The 14,871-nt window shown below is 38.8% G+C and overlaps 2 protein-coding genes across 2 annotated transcripts in view; both read right to left on the bottom strand.

Annotated features, from left to right (window-relative positions):
• Positions 1–107: 107 nt before the first annotated feature.
• LOC146990951 (transmembrane protein 237B-like) lies at positions 108–7,204 on the bottom strand. The gene is made up of 14 exons (XM_085801777.1): positions 7,026–7,204; positions 6,678–6,713; positions 5,119–5,150; positions 4,996–5,009; positions 4,830–4,889; positions 4,594–4,722; positions 4,411–4,504; positions 3,826–3,992; positions 3,024–3,156; positions 2,741–2,932; positions 2,204–2,277; positions 1,353–1,440; positions 491–612; positions 108–401 (listed from the first exon to the last, which is right to left on the bottom strand). The coding sequence occupies exons 1-14, from the start codon at positions 7,047–7,049 to the stop codon at positions 337–339; spliced, it is 1,230 nt and encodes a 409-aa protein (XP_085657903.1). The 5' UTR covers positions 7,050–7,204; the 3' UTR covers positions 108–336.
• Positions 7,205–8,065: 861 nt separating this feature from the next.
• The window catches only part of mpp4b (MAGUK p55 scaffold protein 4b), a 16,697-nt gene continuing 9,891 nt past the window's right edge, over positions 8,066–14,871 (bottom strand). The window contains exons 10-21 of the mRNA XM_085801764.1: positions 13,815–13,873; positions 13,696–13,713; positions 13,566–13,607; positions 13,435–13,455; positions 13,286–13,300; positions 13,117–13,158; positions 12,132–12,305; positions 10,155–10,235; positions 9,943–10,036; positions 9,735–9,843; positions 9,464–9,598; positions 8,066–8,270 (exon numbers count right to left, since the gene is read on the bottom strand). Coding sequence (XP_085657890.1) covers positions 8,079–8,270; positions 9,464–9,598; positions 9,735–9,843; positions 9,943–10,036; positions 10,155–10,235; positions 12,132–12,305; positions 13,117–13,158; positions 13,286–13,300; positions 13,435–13,455; positions 13,566–13,607; positions 13,696–13,713; positions 13,815–13,873 — 982 coding nt within the window. The 3' untranslated portion in view covers positions 8,066–8,078. The remainder of the gene's footprint in view (positions 8,271–9,463; positions 9,599–9,734; positions 9,844–9,942; positions 10,037–10,154; positions 10,236–12,131; positions 12,306–13,116; positions 13,159–13,285; positions 13,301–13,434; positions 13,456–13,565; positions 13,608–13,695; positions 13,714–13,814; positions 13,874–14,871) is intronic.

Raw genomic sequence — 14,871 nt, 5'->3', positions numbered from 1 at the left:
CACCTTTTTGCATTTAGAATTCAATTAAAATTGCAAAAACACTGTATTGATCTATCTATATTTGAACTATTTTTCATGCAGATCAACCAACAAGTCAAACTGTAGTTGTGATTTCACATTTTTATTACTTTAAAATGCTAATAAACAATGTATAAACATGTGAATGATACAAACCTAACATGTTGGATTTGTTGAATACAACATTGTATTTACAAAGAAACAATCGCATTCATATTTCAAATATATAAATATGTAATAGTATAGCACAATCGGAGCTAAAATATGGTGCAAAAAAAGAAATGTGCAAAGTGATAACAAAGATGTGGTGTTTTTCCTTCAGGCGTTCATTTCTGATTTGTCCTCTGCTCTGGGCGGCTCGATCTCCATGGCCATGAGGTAACCTGAGGAAGACAGAGACATTCATTCCGGTGGGTGAGACTGAGCAGTATTCAACACAGATGAGATGTATCTCTCTCTCTGATTCTCTCACCTTCAGTGTAGTCGGTCTCAGGTCGGGCGGAGATGAAGATCCAGGCCAGGCCGACCAGCAGCGCCACCACCAGGTTGATCGTCACCCACGGGTGAAGAATCTGATGCTCCGACCCCGGAGGCCTGGAGGCAAAGAACAGGAGAGCGTCAGGTTTATATATCCAGGCTTCACGATCAGATAGAAACCAAACACACACACACCCAGGGCCGTTGTATAGGGGAGAAAGGTGATGATAACTCTAGGGGCCCAGCGCCCAGTGGGGCCCATAAAAAACCCCAGTAGTCTAATCTTTGTATGACTGATTTATTCTGTGTAAGACCCTGACTAATACTCATAGTACACTGTAAAAACTCAACATCTTTCCAAGAATATTTGTCTTATTTCTTGTCCAAAATGTCTCATTTCTAGTCAAAACTAATCTCTTTCCACTTAAAATAAGACTCATTACCTAAAAATTAACTTGTTTTTAGATAATTTTCACTTAAATTCACAATAAATAGAAAAATCTGCCAGTGAAAGTAAGTTTTTTGTGCTTGTAGGAAGAAAAACTTGCTCCACTATCAGATTTTTTCTACTTATTCCAAGTGAAAATATGCTTGAAAGAAGTAAAAAAGTGTAATGAGATTTGTTTTGACTAGAAATGACATTTTGACTAGAAATAAGACAAATATTCTTGGTAAGATACTTGAGTTTTTGCAGTGTAATGCTGCATTAGCATCAAAACAAAGAAGGCTAAAATAAAAAAGCGATAATACAGTACATAGTAGTCTAAGAAAAAAAAAGGAAAAGTTAGGGGGGCCCACTTTAGTATTCTTTAAGGGGGCCCAGAATTCCTAGCAACGGCCCTGCACACACCACTCACCATAGTGTAGCGTTGTAGTGCGGGTACAGGTTGATCCGATCGCTGGTCATCTGCTGACTCAAGCACAGGACCAGCGCTGAGAAATACACTGCAGAGGAGAGAGACAGAAACCAAATCAACATGGTTACAGGGTTCCTACACATTTGAAATTTCCAAATTCCATACTTTTTCCAGACCCTAATAAAAAAAATTCAAATAATTTGTGATATTTGAGTAAATAAATGTGCATAATATAAAAAAAAGAATGCAATTAATCATTTGTTTTCATTATTCTGAATGTGTATGCCATTATGCAACCAAATAATTTCTAGGAGATTGTAGCTAGGTACAATAGCGCATACAAAACAATTAACCCAAATAACTTCAGATAAGACCAAACCCAGATAAGTATTATTATATATTAAATCAAATTCCTCCATACTTTTCCATACGTCCAATACTTGCGTAGGAACCCTGTGGTTAAAAAGCAAAACCCCAATGCCCCCCATCAGTCTTTTTTTTTGTTTTAAAGCTAAAAGAATGACATTAGAATCTAGGTAAAAGACTTAATAACAATAAAACATCAGTAGTCTAAGAAAGATGAGTTAAAAGCCAAGTTAAATAGAAGAAGACAAAGAAGACCCAAGACCGTTAAGACATTTAAAAACCGTTAAAATCCATCCTAAAACACACAAGGAGCCAATGTAGTGATTCTAAAACTGGTGTAATGCGAGCCTGCCTTCTGCTCTTTTGTCAGCACACATGCAGCTGAGTTCTGTAAAACTTGTAGGCTTGAGTTACTTTTTTTTTCTTTTTTGAAAGCCTAGAAAGCAGGGAGATGTAATGTGTTTAGAAAAGGAGGGGGGACTCACAGAAGGAGGCCAGAGCGACGGGGTCCAGGGTGATGAACTCCTGCAGAGCCATGGAGCCTTTGGCCAGATTCACTCTGACAAGCACAAACATTTATTATTTTTACAACATATACACATTTCTAGAGCTGCAACGATGAATCTATATCTTTAGGCCTGTCATTGTAACACAGCTTTACTAGATATTACTACCAGGACTTTCTAAGCACTTTGATGATTTTAAGCACTTTATCCCTTGACACGGTTGCACTTTTGTACTACTGTCGTACTACGGTACTGAATCTGTATTATTATTATTATTATCTATTGTACTGTAAACTGAATGCTGCTATTTTATAACATGCTTTTGTTTTTATTTATTGTATTTGTACCAGGGAACATCTATGTATGGGACAACGGATGGAAATTAGCCTGTGGCTACAATCCGGCTTGTTTACGATTTTATGTTTCGTTCATGAACATGCACTGTCCCACCTCAAATAAATTGAACTGATTGATTGATTGATTGATTGATTGATTGATTGACGAGTGTTTGCTCACCGGTCGAAGGCGGCCACGGTGCTGATGGCCAGCAGCATGTAGAGCAGAGACTGGTAGGGGTAGGCCAGGCCGTGGTACTGCTCCAGCAGGTTGGTCAGGGCCGTCAGGTGCTGCCCGGCCAGCATGTAGACCACCACGATGTTCCACACGGCGCAGCCCGCCAGGAAGCCATGACAGTACAGACCCAGCACCCTGAAGGAGGCAACAAAGAGAGGAGAGACTTTAAAAAAAATACAAAAACAAAAAAACAAGGAGGAGTGTGTGTTGTTGTGTTTTATTTCACCTGAATCCTTCGTGGACTCTGATAGAAACGTCTCTGGTGGTCCAGAGCGGCTGCATGTGCTGGAAGTCCGTTATGTTCTCCATCTGGTCGCTGGTCTTCCTCCAGTCGGAGCGCTCGGCCGCCTGGAAACGCTCTACACACACACACACACACAATATATATTTATTTATATAGATCTGGGGCTTGCCAGTCTATTGTTATGTGTTATTTTATTATATTTTATCATTATTATCAATTAGTATTGTACTATCATACTGATGTATTGTTATTTTTGGTGATATTTTGATTATTATTATTATCATTAGTAATATACTGTTATAGTACTGTATATATACTGATGTTGCGTTGTTAATTTTGCTGTTATTTTGATTATAATGAAACAGAGTGGAGGTAGGAGTTTTATACTTTATTTTTACTTCTTCCTACTCCTTTTCTAACATTTTGTCCTTTTGTTTGGTTGTATTTTGTTGTTTTATTTAATATATACTTTTTATTTTATACTTTCTTAAACTTTTTTTTTTTTTTTAAGTTGTGTTTCATGCATGTTCCAAATAAAGATTTCAATTCATAGCACATTTTAAAAAACAACCCAAGTTGACCAAAGTGCTGTACAACATAAACCCACAAGTAAAACATATAATAACAATAAAGCTAAATAGATAAAGGTAATGTACAGTAAAAACATGCAATAAAACAATAAAACAGAAGTGAATATATATCAAACCTAAGAAAAGAGAAAAGAAAAGTGTTATAAATAGATAAAGACTTAAAATGCGGGTTTTTAAGAGGGTTTGTAACTCACTGCCTCTCTCCACAAAGAGCTTCCCGACCGGCTGGCTCTGTCCGTGCGGAGCGGTGAACAGGGAATGCTGAGGGATGGCAGGGGGGCCGTTGCCGTCGGTGATGATGTCATCTTCCTCCACGTCCAGCTCATCGGGAAGCTGCGACGCTTCCACCGCTCTCGGCTTCCTGAAAGGACAGGAATACTGTGAGTGTGAGAGCCATCCATAGGTTACTAGGCAACTATTTGATGAAAATGACATTAAAGGGATAGTAGCATTTTTTTTTAAAGTGGGGTTGTATGATTTTTCCTGCACTTTGAGGGGCTGGAAAAAATTATATTATAGTGAACAATGGAACTGTGTATTTTTTTTAGGTAAAACCTCTTTTAGGCCGTGAAAATAGGCCGTTTCTTTGGGTCCATTCACAACACTGTATGTTGTAAATCTCTGGGCAGGGCTATTATGGGCTGGCGTTGCTAACGGGAGGAGTGCAGAGAGTCTTCTACTGCAATTAAAGTACTTAGGGGCTATTTGTAGATCATACAACCCCACTTTAAAAAAAAATGCTACTATCCCTTTAAAGAACATGTTGTTGGTTTTCTTACTTTTTCCTTTTGGGTTTTCTCACCACTTCCTCTCCATCGGTGATCTGATCTGCTGTGTCTCCGTTCACTAGATCGGCCTGGTCGTCCTCCAGATCTGAAACAAATGAATTTTCTGTTTTGTTTTGTTTTGATCCAAGTGAAACTACAAGATCTAAAGGTTTCTATGTCTGTTTCTGTTTCTACCGATAGTGGCAGCTTTCTTTTTCTTCCTCCTCCTCTGCGGAGCCGCCTCAGGTGTGGGTTCGGGGGAAAGTTGCTCTCCGACCTCAGACCCCCTCCTGCTGCCCAGGCCCCCCATCTCCACCGCCTGGTCTGAAATGGAAAGATGGGGTTAAAAATAAAATAAAAAAATGGGATCAGAAGCACGAATATCAGCAAAAGAAACGTGAAGTGAAGCAGAAGACGTTTGTGTTTCGTACCGTCCATATCATCCACTCCATTTGCTTCCTTTTTCACCCTCTTTTTCCTCTGTTTCGGTGCTGCATAAGAAAATATACAAAGAAAAAAAGCTCATTAGAAAAATGAAAAGGATTTAATTATGAACAATAATATGTTATCAAGTAATTCGTACAAATCCTGACTCACCAGCTGTGTCTTGACTTCATGTGAAAACATAGAGAAAAGACATTGATATGACTGTTAGATAAAGACAAAATGACATCAGAGTTGCTGTTATGTAATGATAGAGGAACAGACACCTGAACCCACCTGAGCATTGTGGGAAGTGTTCGCTGTCCACGCTGAAGAGACAAAAGATAGAAGAATGAACAATACTAAGAATAATTAAAAATAAATCTGAACTTTACAGATCAATCAAGCAGCATGAACTCATGACAAACCGTGAAGAGAATCTGTTCAAGTGACAGGCTTACGTAACAGCTGAGCCGCTTTAGATTTTAATTTAAATGACAGTTTTCTTCTCCCTGCGGTTAAATCCATACGTTTCAGCCTGGAGTTAAATCCTTTATACCGTCGTCTTTCTGGACATTTCACCCAAGAACCAAGAAGCAGCGGAGTTTAAACATCCTGGCTGGAAAGTCCCCGGCTCAATCTGTGTTCATACTCTACATCTGATCTGCCAGCAGCCAGGATTACTCAGGCCAGAGGTCAGACCTTCTTGAGGCTGTGTGAGTCTATTTGTGTTTAAAACGTCAAGGAGGCAACGTCTGTGTAATCTCCCTGACCACGCTTGTGTGGAGGTGGTGGATAAACATATGACACATGGTCCCTAAACACACTAAGACAACTTCTCAATAGGATTCCCCTGCTTTTCAGGTTTTTTAAAGGCTGAAATGTGGTTTTAGTTCAGATTTTTTTTTTTTTTTAAATTATCATCATTATTATTTTTTAATTAATCAGACTTTTTTTTTTTTGTGATCAAGTTATTATTATTTCATCCCCCCCGCCCTTTTTACAATATGCCCACATTAAATCAAATTCACAGCTGCATAATTGACATATACATACACCACCTTAAATCATACATATACCACTGGACATCGTACATATACCACCATACATCGTATATGTACGTCATAACTATGTGAGCTATTGTCCCACCCTTATCCCACCCATACCACCCCTACCCCTCTGGCTTATTTCCCTCCCCTCCCCTTGCTGGATTTAGTCTCTGAACATAAAGGGGGAAGTACATCACATACAGTTCAATTAACACAGGAGTGTCAAGTCCCCTTGTCCCTCTCATCTTCTACTAACAAATGTCCAAAGAGTACACCAGTAATAATAGAAATAAATAAATAAGTAATGATAATAAAAAAATAAATAAAAATAAAATAATAATAATAATGACCATCCCGAGACAAGGGTGATCTTATCAGTTCACACTGCCAGTAGTATCCCCCAAATATTCAGCATACATACCAAACATACCATACAGGTACCCCTCAACTCACAAATCCCTATGCACAAATTTACCCAGACATCTTCATACACTTTTATAGTTCATACATGGAGGACTAAGCCCTATCGACTAACCAGTTTCATCTATGTAACTTAAGTCTAATCTTCTCCAATGCCTCGAGAGTTCTAGAGAAGTAATGTCGTACAGTAAGGCAGTCCATCGAGAGATATTGAGATATTAATCTTACTTTTAATTGTTGAACTGTTTTTATCAGTGTCTGTCATGTGAATAATGAAAACAATGTGTTTTTACTGTGTTTACATGATTGTATCTTGTTATTTCTTTCATAAATTCATCTAAAAATCTCCCCAAAATCAACATTGTTTTCTGAATGTGAGTGACTCACCTGTGGAAGAGGGGGAAGCTCCCTAGGTCGCATTTTCTATGATAAAAAAAAATGTAATTAGCAATATTTACAACCAACTTTACGTTATAACACGTGTTTCTATGGCAACGTTTACTCAGTTGCAACTGAGACCCGCAGGTAACGGGTCGTTTCCGTTAGTTTAAAGAGAAAAAAAGAAAAGAAAAAGATATTTATGAACTATACGAACAGTAATCTACAGAAAAATACAAGACATGTAACTTCAATGCATTTAGAAATATTACTTTAAAGTGGTCGTGGAAATAACATTTAGCGTTAGCCTGGTAGCCGCTTTAACCTCCGTTATTACAGCGAATAAACGTCCATTACCTTCGAGCCTCCTCCTGTGTCCATTATTCCGCAATTCTCCTAAAACTCCTTTAAATGTTCATCCAGCGGTGTCATCTGTGGTTTATAAGGCACATTTTAAAGGCAGGACTAGTTTTAAAGCGATTTAACTATTAGTTTCATTGTTGTTGACTTTATCTGGACTCTCCGGAAACAGCTAGCCGGACGTATTTCTGAGTAGCACACTCGACTTCCTGTGTTTTCAAAATAAAAGTCCGCACATGAAAGTTCAGTAAATGAATGAATCAAAAAATAAAAAGCTATTATAATTCATTTATTAACGTCAAACACCGTTACAAATATCAAAATGCCATTGTTTTGTTTGCACTTTTGTTGCATTTTACCCTGAAAATGTGGTTCTCATTGCATAATTTGAATGAAATAAGGACACAAAGTGTTTTTTTAAGAACTTGCCAAACATCTTTTGTGAATTTCAAACATCTTTTTTTCAAAGTTGCACTTTTAGCTATACCAAAACACAAAGGAATGATAGAAATGACAAAAAAAACAAAACATTTAACGAGATTGAAAAAACAACAACATTGCTCTCTAGCATGTAAACATCAAATGAAAAAATATCATATTCTGAGCGGGGAGCAGGGCAAGAAATGAACATTTTATAATCGTATCAAAGCTGTATGCAAAGCAGGAAGTTACCCTTTGTATTAGCGGTCCGACTATGGTTGCAGGGCAAACTGTAATCATCTAAAAACGCGAGATAAATGAGAAGAAACAAAACAGTGACAGTCTGACAGAGTTTCAGGGATTTCTTTGGGCTTGAGTCCAGCTTCATCTTGTCTTTATAGGGATTTGAAACGACTTAAGAACCAGATCAAGCACGAAACCAAAGCAACCAGATCAAAATATTTCCTTTTTTTCATGCCCTACTCCCCTAAAACATGCAGTATTAGACATACAACAAATTGATTTCAATGTCAAGCTTTTCGTGATGATATTCAAGACTTTCAGTGTTCAAAATATGCTGCCATGATAAATAAATCTCTCTTGTGCCCTCGTCTTTCCCTCCGTCCTCCCCTACGACCCGGCGGTGGGTCGTATCCAGCTGGCGGGGACCCACTGCGGCTCGTCCTGCGCCCGCCTCACCGCCGTCAGCAGCTGGACGCACGAGTCCTGCAGCTCATCGTTGACGATCACGTGGTCGAAAAACTGCCCGAAGTGGAGCTCGATCTTCCGGGATGCCTCCTCCATCTCCTGGAAGTCTTCATTCTGTTGGAGGACGGGGACAAATCTCTTTTTACTTCATTTGCACTCTTTGCTACCTACCCAGGGGGCAAAATCCCAGTCTTTTGAAAAATGGACACGGAGCGTTGTAAAAGGTTTGACACCAGAAATGATCTCTAGGAACTTGAAGGATTAAAACCTGGACAACCTGGTCAACTAGCTGCTGGAAAGCTACAGGGGGCCAAAACCCCTTTCTGGGGTCATTTTGCTGGCGAAATGATGTAAATGCAAATATTAAGGTACTACAATGGCAGAAATAGTCATACAACTATAACATTTGGCAGAGAGTATCTTGACACATAGGGGGAGGCATGAAAAAAAGATTCTGGGGTTTGTTGCAACTCGATTTTAAGATATCACCCTCAACATCCCAAAAAAGACCAAAAAAAGTACTGTTCGCCTGACAAATTCTCATGAAAATTATTATTTTTCAGCACTTTATGGAGAATATCTATGCCTAACATGTATATAGAAAACTTCCTTAATTCATAAGCTTCCATTTGAGTCCAAGATAGCCTTTCTACTACTACAAACAATGCAACACCTGTTGTGAAAAACTCCATGTTAACTGACATGATCAGAAACCATTCTATTTCTGGTCTCCCCAAAGTGAACAGACAGATAGAGAAGACCGTCGGCCACAGCAAGTGGGGCTTTGGAGATAGAAAGGCATCTTGGACTCAAATGGAAGCTTATGAATTAAGGAAATTTTCTATATACATGTTAGGCATAGATATTCTCCATAAAATGCTGGAAAATAATAATTTTCATGAGAATTTGTCAGGCGAACAGTACTTTTTTTGGTCTTTTTTGGGATGTTGAGGGTGATATCTTAAAATCGAGTTGCAACAAACCCCAGAATCTTTTTTTCATGCCTCCCCCTATGTGTCAAGATACTCTCTGCCACATTTTATAGTTGTATGACTATAACATGCCATTGTAGTACCTAAATATTTGCATTTACATTACATCACCGGGTTGTCCACCCAGGTTTTAATCCTTGAAGTTCCTAGAGATCATTTCTGGTGTCATACCTTTTACAACGCTCCGTGTCTGTTTTTTTGCTTTGCCCCCTGGGTAACCATTCTTTTTTTTTATGATCCGATGTGGTGTAGTGTATATTATCTATTTGCTTCTTTTTTATTTATTTATTTAAATATTTGATCCTGTTAGCTTACTTTGAACGGTCGGTTGACGTAGTAGTTGGTGGTGATGTATGAATCCTGTCTGGTCTCCCTGAGGCGCTCCAGAGGTGGAGGCTTCACGTAGATGACGTAGGCCCTCAGCATGTGTGTCCTCACCGCCTGGATGGCCTGAAGAAAGAACATTTAGATCAAATAAGACAGTGTTTATATTCTAATTCAAATGCTTGGTTAACAGAATGACATTAATCCAAACATTTCAGCTTTAAAACATCACATCCACTCTCTCTCTCTGTGTTGTATTTACATTTGGCTCGATGTCGATCACGCAGATTTTTCCGCTGTTTAAAACTTCCCTCACAGACTCGATGCTGGTGCCGTACAGATTCCCTTTATACTCCCCGTACTCCAGAAACCTGTCCAACACACAATCAGCTTTTATCAAACACACACAGGAAAACAGCAGCTTTCTGCAGACTTTAGAGAAATCACATCACACCATGAATCATTTGCACCTGTTGTTATAAACCATGTTGTCGAAGATTTCTCGGCTGGTGTAGAAATATTCTCTCCCAGACTCCTCGTATCCTCGGGGTGCTCTTGTGGTGTCTGGACGAGGAAAAAAAAGAAACTCATATTATTGGTTCTGTCAGTCAAAAGAGTATCCCATAAACAGAAACAAGAGCACTTGGATGTAATTACATAAAGACTAATGATTAAAACATACGAGGTACAGCTCCCTGGAAGACGTTGGGATTCATTTCAACCAAACGCCTCCGAAGTTCATTCACACCGACACCGGTCGGACCTGAGGGAAAACAAACACACTGATAAACTCATCTGATCTTTCTGTAAAGCTTCACTTTAGTTTGTTCTATTGTGGATTAAATATTTATGTGTGAAAACTACAAGATGATCTCTTCCAACATAGGGGAATTTTCCTGCATATGATGATGAGATACAGCAGCAAGGCAGGTTTTTTTTAACGGGATAGTTCAACATTTTGGCAAACTGGCCCATTGCCATAATCCCTATAGTTTTAGGAGTAGGTTCATTACCTTTTATTTGTCGGTGCAAGCTGTTTTTAGAACGGCGGAGCAGAGCCGTGAGCTGCTCAGAGCTACGCTACGGAGGCTAATGGGATTTCTTGGTTTCCCTCATCAAACTCATCAAATACACAATCCACCAACTCCAAAACGCTCTGGTGGACAAGTTGTGAGCTGCACATTCACCACGCTATGAGATAATAACACAACGTTACCACACAGAGTTGTTTTAGAGGGAAATACAGAGACTGCTGGGTGAAAAACTGCCCCCGACGGTAACGCACATCAGTGGTTTAGCATGAATTTCCCTCTAAAACAACTCTGTGTGGTAACGTTGTGTTATTATTTCATAGCGTGGTGAATGTGCAGGTCACAACTTGTCCACCAGAGCGTTGTGGAGTTGTTGGATTGTGTATTTGATGAGGGAAACCAAGAAATCCCATGAACCTACACTGTTATGACTATTAGGGATTATGGCAATGGGCCAATTTACCAAAATGCTGAACTATCCCTTTAAGAAATTATTAATAACTAACAAAGTGTTCAGATGATTGCACCTAATTTTGTCATTTATTTTCATTTTATATCCAGAACAGTAGAAGAATTTTACTCATTACATGTTCCCTATTGTTCAGTGTGGTATGTTGATCAGTGACAGAGTGTGAAGATGAGACTGTCTGTCTATCTATCTATCTATCTATCTGTCTGTCTGTCTGTCTGTCTATCTATCTATCTATCTGTCTGTCTGTCTGTCTATCTATCGTTCTATCGTTCTATCTATCGTTCTATCTATCGTTCTATCGTTCTATCTATCGTTCTATCTATCTATCTATCGTTCTATCTATCTATCGTTCTATCTATCGTTCTATCTATCTATCGTTCTATCTATCGTTCTATCTATCTATCTATCGTTCTATCTATCTATCGTTCTATCTATCTATCTATCTATCTATCTATCGTTCTATCTATCGTTCTATCTATCTATCGTTCTATCTATCTATCTATCTATCGTTCTATCGTTCTATCTATCTATCTATCTATCGTTCTATCGTTCTATCTATCTATCTATCGTTCTATCGTTCTATCTATCTATCTATCGTTCTATCTATCGTTCTATCGTTCGTTAGAGTGTGAAGATGAATTTCCCTATGGGACAATAAAGGCATTCTATCTATCTATCTATCTATCTATCTATCTATCTATCTATCTATCTATCTATCTATCTATCTATCTATCTATCTATCTATCTATCTATCTATCTATCTATCTATCTATCTATCTATCTATCTATCTATCTGTCTGTCTGTCTGTCTATCTATCTATCGTTCTATCTATCTATCTATCGTTCTATCTATCTATCTATCTATCTATCTATCTATCTATCTATCTATCTATCTATCTATCTATCTATCTATCTATCTATCTGTCTGTCTGTCTGTCTATCTATCTATCGTTCTATCTATCTATCTATCGTTCTATCTATCTATCTATCTATCTATCTATCTATCTATCTATCTATCTATCTATCTATCTATCTATCTATCTATCTATCTATCTATCTATCTATCTATCTATCTATCTATCATTAAACCCCGGTTGCTGCTGTGTTGTCCTGTTCTTGTCGTCCCTGAGTCAGAGTGTTGGTAAACTAACGGTACCTATCAGGGCGACGAGGCGGTGCGTGTCCTGCGGGTGGCGCTGGTAGCGCACCACCTCCTCGTAGGGGCTGTTGAGGGCGCTGTAGCAGCTGCTGGGACAGCGGCTGTGGCAGGACGGCTGGGTGGTGCTGTGGAAGCGCCGCCGGCACAGACGCATGCTGCGCCTGAAGCCCGCTGAGGGGGGAAAAAAACGTAAAATATAACAATAAACCGACAGATCGTGGAGGAATGAATCACAGAGTCGATCGTGTTCATGTCTGAGGACTAGGGTTGCAAAATTCCAGGAATTTTCAAAGTTGGAAAATTTCCATGGGAATTTATATGGGAATTAATGGGAATATATGGGAATTAACGGGAATATATGGGAATTAACGGGAATATATGGGAATAAACGGGAATAAATCCAAAATTTACAAAAATTTAAGGTTGGCCCTTAACAGGAAACTTAAATATAGTTGGGGGAAATATATTGTAGCATAATCTTGTCTAAAACAATCAGATTTAATGCAAGTGCACTTGAATATCTAGGCTATTCCTCAATCACATGCACACAGCACACTGCTTACTTTTTTTTATTTGGGGGTGGGGGGGGGGGTGGGGGGGTAATATTTTACTCAACATTCATCATGTTTTTGTTGTTCAGTAAAAGAATTGATTGTTCATACAAGAATTAAAAGTTGATAAAGTTCTACTCACAAATAAATCAGTTGAAATGTTTTTTTAATTGTATTACCGTATTTTGCATGGATGTATAAACAAAATATTTGCATTTATGTTTGGACATGATACAGTTTGTTTAAATTACCCCCAATTTCCAGTTAATTCCCAGTTAATTCCCATAAATTCCCACTAATTCCCAAGGAAAGTTTCCAATTTGGAATATTTCTAAAATTCCCCAGTTTAACTTCCCATGGAAAGTTTCTGGAAATATCCCGGAAATTTACTGGAAAATTTCCACCCTTTTGCAACCCTACTGAGGACTCACCTAAATAAATCCCTTCGATGTTGCTGCTGAAGTCATCCTCCTCTGGGTTGATAAAGGAGGAGATGATGATGAGTAAAAAAAAAATTTAATTTATTAAATTAAATTAATTAAATTAAATTTAAAAAGAGAAAATACTGAGGCTGCGACAGATTCAAAGATGTTTTCTCACCGTCTCGGAGCTCCTCTGACGTTTCCCCGTCAGGTTTGGGAAAGAAACAGCGACAGGAGCTTCAGATTTGGGGAGGCGGGGTGACAGGAAACAAGAGCGACGCTGCTTTGTTTTTGTGACATTCAGAATCAAAACAAAGACTTACCTACCAGATTCAAATGCCTCCTCATCTGTAGGAGAGAAAAAACACATGGGGATTAATCACAAAGCAGCAAACGCACAATAAGTCTGATCAAAAGGGCACAGGGATGTTTATGTGAAGCAGCGAGGGAGGATTTACCTGCTTCAACACACTTCTCATCGAGGGCCATCAAGTCTTCCTCTGTGTGGGGAGAAGAAACTGTCACATCTGCAGCTCCACATATTATATAAATAAATGTGCAGCTTTCTGAATCGTCCTCTCTCCTTACCTTCTTCTACTGTGCTCACTTGTGTTAGCGTGAAGCAAAACACAACAAAAACTCAATGAAACCCAAGTTGTGCAACAGTTTAGACTTCAATTAATAGAGACAAACGTGGATGAACTCACAGGTCTGCATGCAGCCGTGTGGCTGATAAGGCTGAGACCACCAGAACTCCCTCTGTTTCCTGTGGCGACACAGATTCAGGCTTTAAAGGGATAGTAGCATTTTTTTTTTTAAAGTTGGGTTGTATGATCTACAAATAGCCCCTAAGTACTTTAATTGCAGTAGAAGACTCTCTGCACCCCTCCCGAACAATGGAACTGTGTATTTTTTTCCAGGTAAAACCTCTTTTAGGCCGTGAAAATAGGCCGTTTCTTTGGGTCCATTCACAACACTGTATGTTGTAAATCTCTGGGCAGGGCTATTATGGGCTGGCGTTGCTAACGGGAGGAGTGCAGAGAGTCTTCTACTGCAATTAAAGTACTTAGGGGGCTATTTGTAGATCATACAACCCCACTTAAAAAAAAAATGCTACTATCCCTTTAATGATCACATCACACCTCCTACTAGTGCAAACATAGGTTATCTAACAGCTTTATTTAGAGTCATTAGCAGGGATGAGTATTCACACTCAGGTCACAGGGAAAGCTGCATCAGATCTCTGCTCAAGTTTTGATTCTTTGATCACAGTGATACAGATATGGGCCGTCGTGTGGCTCAGTGGGACTGGGCCCTACTGGAACAGACTCCCTATATGCTAATTTTTAGACTTATTTTTTCCTATTCTGTTATGAGTTTCCATATGTCTGCTTCATTTATTTCCTTTCTTTGTCTTTTATTTCTTTATTTTTTTCTTCTTTTCTTCCAAGTTTAGTTTGGTGTGTCGTTTGTGGTTGTTGTTGCTTTATTAATGCATGACCCACTTGGCTTGCTTGGTTCAGAATAATTGTCTTTGTTAAATATTTGAACATGTATGCAAGTGTGTGTGAGTATTATGAACTTTAAAAATGTTTTAATATTGTAACTGTGGACCCCGGGAAGAATAGTGGCTGCTGAGACTGACTAATGGGGATCTAGAATAAACTAATAAACTAATTAAAGGCATAAAAAGCCAAAAAATATATTAAGTGACATGGGCTGGGAACCCTGTTTGATTAAACAGAAAAGGGAAATGCTTAGGCT

Source organism: Trachurus japonicus, chromosome 2 (genome assembly GCF_045865225.1).
Source record: "Trachurus japonicus isolate A0001 chromosome 2, Traja_1.0".
NCBI lineage: Eukaryota > Metazoa > Chordata > Actinopteri > Carangiformes > Carangidae > Trachurus > Trachurus japonicus.
The sequence above is the reverse complement of the archived record's forward strand: the minus strand, read 5'-3'. Positions and strand labels throughout refer to the sequence as shown.

Coding starts and splice junctions, on each gene's coding strand:
- LOC146990951 (XM_085801777.1), bottom strand. CDS start 7,049: ATGGACACAGGAGGAGGCTCGAAG. Junction 1,441..2,203: donor CGTCGCTCTGGCCTCCTTCT/GTGAGTCCCCCC, acceptor TCTCCTCTGCAG/TGTATTTCTCAGCGCTGGTC. Junction 613..1,352: donor CACTACAACGCTACACTATG/GTGAGTGGTGTG, acceptor CTTTGCCTCCAG/GCCTCCGGGGTCGGAGCATC.